The sequence below is a fragment of the Triticum urartu genome, unplaced genomic scaffold, assembly GCF_003073215.2.
Source record: "Triticum urartu cultivar G1812 unplaced genomic scaffold, Tu2.1 TuUngrouped_contig_5548, whole genome shotgun sequence".
Taxonomy (NCBI): Eukaryota; Viridiplantae; Streptophyta; class Magnoliopsida; order Poales; family Poaceae; genus Triticum; species Triticum urartu.
This window is the reverse complement of record NW_024116232.1, coordinates 4,119-15,312: the sequence shown is the minus strand read 5'-3', so window position 1 is coordinate 15,312 and position 11,194 is coordinate 4,119. Positions and strand designations below refer to the sequence as shown.

General features: G+C 40.1%; 1 protein-coding gene across 1 annotated transcript; it reads right to left on the bottom strand.

The window, feature by feature from the left end:
- Positions 1–203: 203 nt before the first annotated feature.
- LOC125529363 (ankyrin repeat and protein kinase domain-containing protein 1-like) lies at positions 204–10,933 on the bottom strand. The gene is made up of 9 exons (XM_048693775.1): positions 10,812–10,933; positions 10,660–10,731; positions 10,164–10,337; positions 9,939–10,067; positions 9,211–9,350; positions 8,641–8,724; positions 8,385–8,510; positions 798–950; positions 204–344 (listed from the first exon to the last, which is right to left on the bottom strand). The coding sequence occupies exons 1-9, from the start codon at positions 10,864–10,866 to the stop codon at positions 204–206; spliced, it is 1,074 nt and encodes a 357-aa protein (XP_048549732.1). The 5' UTR covers positions 10,867–10,933.
- Positions 10,934–11,194: the final 261 nt, after the last annotated feature.

The window sequence follows — 11,194 nt, the reverse complement described above, 5'->3', positions numbered from 1 at the left end:
GATCGTGGGATGGCGCGGTCGTAGTGCCTCGGCGTGGCTGTTTTCTCGGGCCGTTAGTGGCCTCGTTCCCTTTCTGTAACTGAATAAGAGGAGAAGAAGGAATGCAGAAAAGTTGCTAGTGTTCGCAACGCAAAACGGTCTTCTGAGTATTCTTGCGAGTGCGTGTGTGTGATCGGTGCTTACAAATCAATGCTAATGATAAATTAACTAAATCGTAATGGAGGTTCCACTGGTATATGTACCTGTGTGTAGAGCACTGATGCATTTAGATAACTTTGCTTCTTAAATGCTTCATCTGCTTGGAGTTTCAGCTCGGACATCCTCTTTTTCACAAAATTGTCATCCTGGGAAATTCATAAGAGCTTAAGTCTGGTGCGTGAGGGAGAAACAGCACTCTAGCCAGATATCAAGGTGAAGTGAACAAATACCAGAAACAGTTCTAGTTAATTCAAGATTTCACAATCCCACTTGCAACACTGATAGGAAATGAAGTAAGAGAGCTATTTAAATAAAATGAATTGGTCGACCTGTTATTTTGAAACAAAATCAGAATTAACAGATTACCATTGGAGCAAAGCAGGTTATCAAATAAAGCATCATTAAAATAAAATGAATTTTCAGGAAGAGAGTTAGACAACAATGCAAATGCAATAAAACACATGCAGATTCGACGAGTATCCTATATGAATTTTTTATGTATGAAGTTTTGGTTAAACATCGAGTTGACACCAATACTCTTCAGAGTTAGCATGAACAAAATAGTCATAAGTGCGCAAGAAAATATGCTAGTGACATACCTCAAGTTGCTTGATTTCCATCTTCACATGACTAATGATTCCATCAACGCTCCAATTTGCCACAGTTGAAACAGGAGAGGTGAAAGGAAAGAGAATCTCAACGTCTTCCCGTGTACCATACTCAACAGCCAACTCTATTGGCAACCTACCAAACTGTAGAGAAACAAGGAAAGCTTTACAAAAGCAGTATTTGCTTGTATGGTATTTAGGATATTGTTTATTTGATTTCCTAACTAAATGAAATCCTTGTTAGCAGTCTTCTCAGTGAATGTGATGTACTCCATACAAGAAATGTCTAGGTGCACTAGGCCTGCCTAATTCTTCTTTGTTGCGGAACATGGTGGCCCTTCCGGTAGAGAGGCATGTGAAGATTATACAATCTATAGTGACAATTTATGTCTCCTGTTTCATGTTTACTTTTGCTCCGGCTTATTATCCATCTTGGCATTATGGATTGGTTCTATTTACATGCCAAGCTAATTTGTACGTATATGTGAACTTTGTCTTTTTACCAAAGTATATATGATGTTTTCATTGATTATTGATTAATATAAGGTTATGTTTGTACGAGTATAATGTATTTCATGAGCCCATATATTTCTAATATTTCCCGGGCCTCCTTCCCGTCGGTAGTGGTGGACGTTACTGCCGGCTCACCTCCTCCTTTATTTCTTGAGGACTACTTGTTCTTTCTGCTGCTGCTAATCTCTATTCCCGTGCAGTGCACAACTCTGCCAAATCCAAGGTATAAATTGATTTGCTGCCCTATCTGTTCAGGTTCCTCCCTTTCTTATGGTTCATTGGTTTCCTGTGAAGGCGGCTCATGGCGTCAGTGGTGACGGTGGAAATATGATGTTAATACTCACTATTCATGACTAAACTTTGCCTCTCTGATGTCAATTCCAGGTATTTTTGCCTGAAACATCTGCATTGCAGCTAGGATATGCTATTCGCATAAACTGTTCACCTAAAAATGAGAGCTCTCTATTGCTTAATGCAGATAAATAGATAATCTTGCTATGCATGGTTAGAGGCAATCTGTTGATTTTTGATATCTGGAGGACAGTAGTGGGTAAAAATGCCAATAATGTAGATCATTGTCATATGCCTCTATCAAAATTGACTTATAATAAGGTACATATTGAACTTCAATAATATTTTCTCGAATATGTAATTGTGCCTACTGTTACTTATTACTACTGGAAACATGTGGATGGCGAACACAACAATTTCTGAAGGACTGGAAAGAAATTGTTGAGCATAAAAAGGCGGCCTACAATAGTGGTAATTTCCTCTTCTTATAGTGGGTGATATGCGTTTTCTTTTCTTGTGAACCTACTGTAGTGGTAATGTGAAGAGCATGCGTGTACAAATTATATCATTCTTTATATTGCATCTTTAGTTTAGTTCTCACGTGTTTTTTCTTTATCAGATTAAGTGAAAGCTAGATGACGCTGCACCTTCAAGTGCCGGTGATTGCTATGCGTCCACTGAATCAACAAAATTTCAATTGATATTGTAGCCGATGTCGTGGTAAGTCTTCACATCGCTTTCATATAATTAACTTTGTAATGTTTGACCAAGTGCAACTCCATTTACCTTCTATGGTTGTAATCATGTTTTAGAATCATGATCCAGTTTATGAGACATTAAAAAAAATCATAGGTGGTTGTGTCAGAGGCCTTGGGAGAGGTGCCATGAGTACACGCGAAGCCTGACTACAGTGGATGGAAATCGAGGACAGCCCGACAAATAATCAGTATTAAACTTGAGTATGTAAAATGAAGAAGTCAAGTGTTCCACTGATAATATAAATTGAATTCAGTTATACTTGTTTAAAGACATTCTTATTATTCTACTGAATTCCACCAAAGACAGCCCATTTTGCTGACTCAATCCCTTGAGTTGCTTGTATGGTATTTAGGATATTGTTTATTTGATTTCCTAACTAAATGAAATCCTTGTTAGCAGTCTTCTCAGTGAATGTGATGTACTCCATACAAGAAATGTCTAGGTGCACTAGGCCTGCCTAATTCTTCTTTGTTGCGGAACATGGTGGCCCTTCCGGTAGAGAGGCATGTGAAGATTATACAATCTATAGTGACAATTTATGTCTCCTGTTTCATGTTTACTTTTGCTCCGGCTTATTATCCGTCTTGGCATTATGGATTGGTTCTATTTACATGCCAAGCTAATTTGTACGTATATGTCAACTTTATATTTTTACCAAAGTATATATGAGGTTTTCATTGATTATTGATTAATATAAGGTTATGTTTGTACGAGTATAATGTATTTCATGAGCCCATATATTTCTAATATTTCCCGGGCCTCCTTCCCGTCGGTAGTGGTGGACGTTACTGCCGGCTCACCTCCTCCTTTATTTCTTGAGGACTACTTGTTCTTTCTGCTGCTGCTAATCTCTATTCCCGTGCAGTGCACAACTCTGCCAAATCCAAGGTATAAATTGATTTGCTGCCCTATCTGTTCAGGTTCCTCCCTTTCTTATGGTTCATTGGTTTCCTGTGAAGGCGGCTCATGGCGTCAGTGGTGACGGTGGAAATATGATGTTAATACTCACTATTCATGACTAAACTTTGCCTCTCTGATGTCAATTCCAGGTAATGTGCAAATATGATGTCAGTGCCTAGACGGAACACTTTAGGTAATTTATCCCTCGTGAAAATTATCCATGTTAATACTCATGTTCATGACTAAACTTTGCCTCTCTGATGTCATCATCTTTTTAGTAGTTTACAAGACAACCAACACAGATCACAAGAATAAATTTCATCTATCTTGCTATCAGTGGCTCTAAAGAAGACATGTTAGGCAACTGAACTGGTGTGGATGCTTGAATTGATGGACTTAAGGTCCTCCGGAGCCCTATATATACATCTGAATAACCTTTTTACAATTTCTTATTGAAAACTATGTATCTTTATATGCTCATCACAGTCTCAGTAGTTGGCCATAAATTAGTGGTTTCAATTTATCAATCTAGCTGCATGGTCTCTCTGAAATTAGCATGATAAAGCTCCAATGTGCATATTTAAAGTACCTTTTGCCTTATAGACTTGTAGTGTGCAGAACTGCAGATGAATGCAACTTCTTCTGATTGAAGTGGACAAGTTCCGAAGAAAGGTTATTTTTTTGTTAATGTGCTCCTCTTTTATTTAATATACTCCCATGACAGAAATGGTGCCGGAGAGTTTCCACGTTAATGCTAAACACTGACTGTAAGTCATCTATCTCCCTGTTTTGTTACCTAAGCGTTTGACGCTATAGAAGCTTTCCTTCTTCTGTACAGATGATTATTTTTGTGTAACCAGTCTAAATATTCAAGTGATTTTATTGGTGAAGTAAGACGAGTCCTCTGTGCTTGAAATTATTGAATTTCCAGATGTAGTGATGCTTTCTTGTTTCCTGGTATTTATAAGCAAGATTTGGAAGCGATTTCATCTGCACGTACATGACCGTAGTTGCTATATTTTCAGCTCTAGAGGATCTATTTTTTCTATAGTAATTGTCATTGGCAGTGGAATTCTTAGTTTCACTCGACCATGCCCAAAGGGTCCACAATATTGACAATTTTTACATGCTCATACGTGTTTCAATTGTTTTTCTTTTGGAGAAATTCATTTCAATATCTTTTAGTACCCTTTTCCCGTCTTGAGGAAGCACTACATAAACTGGTACCAAGATAGCCGAACCAGTATTCCATAGGGTTCATGACGTTGCATCCAATAACAAGTGAAATACCAAGATTTGCGCAGATTCTGTGTTAGTAGATATTCTTTTATGAGATTCATGCTAATTTTCAGGTCTTGCATAGCTTCGATCCAAAATCATAATAATTTCTAGTGGAAAGAGGGTGTGTGATTAGGTGACCAAAGCTTATCAGGGCCTGTTGTGACGTTGTTGCAACAGCTGTTGCGGAAATTCCACATGCATGGTATGCTTAGAAGACTGATTCTCTGCATAAAAATAGACTCTGTCATGCTTGCTTCCGTATTAGGAGCGGGAGAGGAGAATTTTTGGTGTTCATGTTGCATGTCAAGAATTCTCTCCTTGCCTCGTTGATAGTACTACTATTGCATTAACTTTCAGGTAGATTGAAATTACATAAATTTATATACAATACTACTGTTTTAAGTTTTAGGTAAATGAGATTAAGCAAAATTATATATAATATTACTATTGCATTAGCATCGAGATAAAATACTCCATGTAATGGCATCAAACCCTAACATTCCACAATAAAAAAGACGGGCGCAGCAACGCGCGCTGCGCCCGTCTACTTTTTCAATGGAATAATTGGGATTCTCATAAATATAAGATAAATGAAACATAGAAATTCAATTACATAAAGATATGTTGTATCATTTAATAAACAAAAAAGGATATCTTATGCTAATGTATTAGGCAGTTGCACTAAGGTTGTCACGTTATAACAGTACCATAAACAAATTAGGTTGATCTCAAACTAATGTACTCCGTCTTACTTTAGGCGAAACTAATGTAGAACAATAAACTTTATTCTTGCAAAGTACTCCCTCCATACTAAATCTGCGACACTTGATATGGAATGGAGGGAGTAGTGAACTATGTTAACAAAAGATGTGAAAAACATGGATGCAGCCAGTAAATAAATAAATGGATAAATAATCACAATTGGCACATGATATACATGTATTAACAATGTATGGTTGCATCAGAGGAAAATATCCTCCACATTATAACTGCAAACCAACAAAGGAGTATATTTAAGAGAAATGCTTATTGTTAAAATGGCCATGCTCATACTGTGTCATGGGTTGAATACAAATTGAAAAGTCTTCCGCGAGCTCCATGTCTCATGTTTTGAAAATGTGCAATTCTTTTTTTCTTTGGCATGCAAAGAAATCGAAGTCGTGCTACTCCATCCACCACAACAACCAATTTAGAATACACAACGGACAACAGCATGCCTTTCTCAAGCTAGTTTGCCAGAAAATGGAGCGGATAAGATAAATTTAGTAGTTGTAAGCCTGTAAGTTAAAAAACAAATTGAACTGTGTTCAATTGTGATGGACTTCATACGAGGCAAAGCTCAGGCATACCCTAATATCTCGGAGCACTTGGATAAGCTAGTGTGGTCCACGATGGCATATTATCTTGTTATCCTGTTTATACAACCTCATATTCTTATCTTGAACCACTTGTAAGTTGGCAGGGATTGAAATTTACATATACACAGAATACGTTGGTTGTAGGTAAACATCATCCTATCTATGCAATAGTGCTTTTAAAGACTACTGCTCTGCGTCCTCTTTTTCTTATGTTTATCACGTGTTTCTAATTCCCTCTCTTGGTTTTTCATGGCATCTTACATTGACTTATATTCTTCTGCTATGTCTGACAATAGTTCCTGCAAAAATGTGTACTACATTATATCAGGTAAAATCATTTGTAAAAATGAGCAAAGAGTGTCTAGTTCCGCTGTAAAAGGTGGCTACTATTTTAATGGCCAAAAAACATGAGATTACAATGTAATGAAGCCAAAAAATAAATAACTTAATGTAGCACACATCTTACATGAAAATATGAAATGAAACTGCAAAATGTTACAGAAATCAAGTAGCCAAGATGTGCAAGAAGCAATGAAATATTTTGGAGGCGAAGCCGAAATGAAATGGGAGCGAAAAAGCACCTCTCGACGGATCAAAACATATATTATCTTCCATACATGCTAACTACTTACATGGATGATTCATAAGCATCGGAAATTTAAAGAAAGAAAAACATACATGTAATATCCGCATATTCATGTAGTGCAGCTTCTTAAGAGCCTTCTTTCTTGGGTCGAAAGCTTCTGAATAGCCTACGGTGATCTAAATTTCCCATAAGTAGCAGACATGAAATTTGCTTCAAAAAAAATCACAATTAAGAGTCTATAGTACAGCTCGAGCAACAAACCAGTGGTTCCGTATAGCGTCATGAAATAAGAGTACCCTTGCTGAAGATACAGTCAAACAAAAAGTAGTTTTACTGAATCAATTGTCCAGTTTAGAGTTAACATATGTACTGCAATAACCAAGCATCAACTGCAGCAGCTGAACGTTTGTGAACAAATAACTTATAACTACACATGAGGAAGCAAATCTGCATGAACTCCCAGCGGGCACCATCAAATTTTACAGATTAAGTGATCATCTCCCAGGGAATATGTATAGAAAGGACACATCAGCTCCACCATAACTCAGTGCTCTGAATCTGTTTCAACCCACCGGACCCAGTGTTTAATTAACTAAGAAATACCAACTTAAATTTATTCTTTGCCTACCAAGAAGATGAGTCTATGAAGATTTGTACCTACTTGTAAACCTTCGTTGGCCTAACATGTAGAGAAACAAAAGAAAAAAATTGGGAGAAACTTAATGAACATAAATACCAGGCCAACTTGTTAACCAACCAAGAGAGACAGAGAGAGATATGAGGTTGTGAGATCCGATTCAAATTTCTTGAAGTCTCTAATATACTGATCACCTTCTGTTGACATCTAGTACAAATGATCTATAAAAAAAGAAGTCAGATGCAGAATAATTGGAAGTTGCACATGAAGGAACCTATCTTTACAGCCATTCCAGACCCTCGAAGTGACGCACGCCCTAAGCCCCTCCCAATTGAAACTGCTCAGATATCTGTACGTACCTCCGGCTGGTTGCTCGACATGGTGGATCTGGCAACGGCGCGCTCGAGAACTCCAGATATGGCTTCAAAACTCGAACACATGCTTCAGGTATGTAGTGCGCCACTGATTTGGGGATGGAGCTCAGCGCCGACTCAAGAAAAAGATGCTCCCTGCTTCACCTTTATGGAATACCGGAGAAAGAGGACAGCGGCGAGTAGGCGTAGACGGAGACGCCACTCCCACGGGGCGGTTGAGGGGCTGCGAGATGAAGACATGGCGGCGGCACACCTAGGGTTGGCGAGGGTAGGTCGTGCGTGAGAAGGAGCGTCGTGGGGTGTGGCTGCACGGAAGGAGACTCGTAGAAGCCCATCAGGCCCAATTTCACACCAGGCGTCCAAAATAGTCACTGGAGCAGCGGCCCAGCAAGGAAACACTAGGTTTTAGCGAACACAACGATTCCAAACGGGATTAAGAGTAAATCTGACGGCCGAAAACGCCCAAAACTGATGATCCAAAGGATGAAAGTGCTAATAGTTTGAGAGGGCTGAAAAGGTGCTCAGTTTTAATGTATCTAAATATTCAACATTAAGAAATAAGCTATGTTTTAGACATGATCAATGCAAACCGTTATTGATGGACTACCCTCATATTAGGTCAATGTAATGGTAGTCTCGCATCTATACATACCTGACCAAATTAAGGACACGGCGCAAAGGGGGAAAGGTGAAACGATAACAAGCTTATACAAATATGGCAACTTAGCACAGCATTTTATTTTTCTTTTGCAGATAGCATCACGTAGGCCTATTTACAGCATAACTCTTCCGTTTGTCGCATACCAATACAGGATAGGTCTACGTAAACTACAAAGCCAAGCCAGAGACAAGAATATGTGACAAAAAGAGCATTCTCACCCTGTCAAAAACATTTGGGTTTGCACCAGCTTCCAACAAGCACTTAATAGCTTCAGTTAAGCCCTTCTCTGCAGCCGTCAGCAAAGGATCATAATAAGGAACAACACCGCTCACATTAGCTCCACCCTGTCAGAAAAAGGCGTAGAAGAAAGTCAATCATACAATTGTGTGGTCGTTGATACAAAGATAACTAAATCAAACGTCAGTTTTATAGAAATCTTACATTCCTACTGCAATATAAATAGGGATACTGTACCTGAATCAATAGCTTCACACAGGACACGAAAGATCTGTCTAATGCCATGTTTAAAGGTCCAAGTATACGAGTAACAATGTTGGGCTGGAAAAAAAAAGAACTTCATTTTCATGGCGGAATAAGCAATTCTAAGAGAAAAATGGAGTTTGTGTGGAAAGGAGATGAGCTTCTTTGTGGGATTACAACTTATATAGTGATATGTGATATGTCCCTTTGCTTCAACTGATTTTTCAGAGTTGTTGGGTGGGTTATTGAAACCACCATGTCTGGTTTGGTCGTTTTTTGAAGGTTACCAATATTTGCCACACTTTTTCCTAACATATCTAAGGTTACATGATGAAAATGAATGTTATACTTTGCAAACCTAAGAATCCTACCACACTATTTCTGAGTCAGTGACACAAGCGACCCAAGTTGCAGGTGGTGACTAACTAAAACTTTTGGCATGGCATGGTTAGTCACCAACCAAAAAGACCTACAGGTGAGAACAATTGGGGAAAGTAGCAAAACCCAGAAAAGGGGAGAATTTGGAGTTAAAGACAACATATCAACAAAGAGTTTTGATAGTACATCTGACTTGTGCTCCAAAAGGATCTTGACAATACTAGGAAATCCTCTAAGAGTAGCATCCATGAGTGGTGTCCCAAGTTGTGACATTGCATGGACATTAGCTCCCCTCGCAAGAAGAAACTTCACTATTTCATAGTACCCTGAAGAGAAGAAAGAAAAAGGTCATAACAGTATTATCAGTACATGAACAAAATCGTTTTTGCGCAACAAAGTTTCAGTAACTGGTGGGGGAATGGTTTTTGTTGGTTCACATTTCTCTGAATATGAATACCGTAACCAGTTAACATAAGAAGGCAGTAACATACTCAATACGTATCTGAGAGCAGAAAATTAGGAATCACTCTTGATCCTCTAAAGGTTCTTCTCTGTCAGAAACTAAAAGTACATCTATGTCTTGTGGAAGCACCTTAGAGTGCCTAGAAGCTAAACAATCTGCTTCTTCTTTTCACTAACCTAGAGCACTCTTATTTCAATACATACGAAGAAACTCCGTGAAAGCCAGCTATCACTCCTATGAGACGGCTAACTCATAATTAAGGTTGATCACTCTACAGATGCCGATGAACATGAGAAAGAAATAAGATCAGGCTACTTTTAATTTATGGCAAGAAGAAAATTGTTTATATTAGGCTAGCTTAGCACTTGGTAAAGTAAACCCACTTTTATCACCCTTGTAGGTCAAGCACAAGAACAATTTTGAGAAAGGAAAGTGAAGTTGCATTTCATACCATGAACTATAGCCATATGAAGAAGGGTGATTTTTCCACGTCGCTGATGCAGATCAGCGCCATGATCCAGAAGGTACCTGACGGCGGGAAGGTGGCCATACATGATGGCATGTGACATGGGCATAAACTCTAGCATTAAGACACACACAAGTCACTGGAATTAGTTCATGATCAGGTCATAAAACTATATATGCTTTAGTATCGGGAAAGGCGTCCACGAATTACCCTGAGCGGTGTCAGGCATGTCGACGTCCATCTTGACCTCCTCGACAAGATACCGGTAGATCGGCAGCTTGCCGCCGCCGCCCGCGGCGTGTAGCGCGTTCATGCCCATGTAGGTGGTGTTGGCCACCGTCGTCCGGATCCCATGCCCCTGCACGTCCAGCTCCTTTGCAATCTCTGAATTTCACACAAAAAAGGGGGACACTTTCAGTCAGGAATCGTGACAAGAACCCAGTACTGCAGTGCATATATGGTGCAGTCAGAATCAGTAGGAACACAAAGGGGGCAATTTTAGTTACCAACCATGGCAAGAACGTAGTATATATATACACTACGCTGCAATCAGAATCAGGAAGACAGCGTCCAATCAAAACGTAGTACGGTATATACTATGCTGCTGCCTGGTTCTTCAGTAGTTGGTCAAGAAGCAAATGGACGCAGGACACCATGGAGGGAGAGGGGGAGGGGAGTGGGGATTTGGTTAAGATGCGGGCCTTACTCTTGATCTCGCGGACGTCGCCGTTGTGGGCGGCTTCGAGGAACCTGGCCTCCGGCGGCCACCGGCCGCGCTCTGCACGGCAAGCGGAACGAACGATGAGACAGCGTGGCGGGCGGAGCCGTACGACAGAACTGAGGGTGTTTGTCGGTTACCTTCGCCGTGGAGGACCTCGTACAGGCGAGGCAGCGGCCATTCCCGCATCCCCATCCTCCTCCCTCTCCCTTTTTCTTCGCCGGCGGTCGGGGTGGCGGTGGCGGTGGCGGTGGAGGACGGGAGCTTCTGGAGTGGGTGGAGGGGTGGGGAATAAAAAGGGCGGGAGAGAGAGAGCAGGTGGAAGACGCAATGGGATGCCGACACGTGCCCAAACACGGGCCGTACGATCTGACACTCCTGCCAGGAGAAGCACGGCCTCTTCCTTTATGTTTTGATTTTTGAAATTTGAATTCAAACTTCACAATCTTCCTCTTCGACGGCGATTAGAGCAAACCTAGCAAGTCATCATATTGGCCCTCCATATGGATATCGTAAACGATCC

Bases quoted from the DNA above. Each gene is read 5' to 3' on its own strand.
- LOC125529363 (XM_048693775.1), bottom strand. From the start codon at position 10,866: ATGGGGATGCGGGAATGGCCGCTGCCTCGCCTGTACGAGGTCCTCCAC. The intron at 10,732-10,811 runs GTAACCGACAAA...CTTGCCGTGCAG, and splicing joins CGAGGTCCTCCACGGCGAAG to AGCGCGGCCGGTGGCCGCCG. The intron at 8,725-9,210 runs GTACTATCAAAA...TTTTTTTTCCAG, and splicing joins TTTTGGAGCACAAGTCAGAT to CCCAACATTGTTACTCGTAT.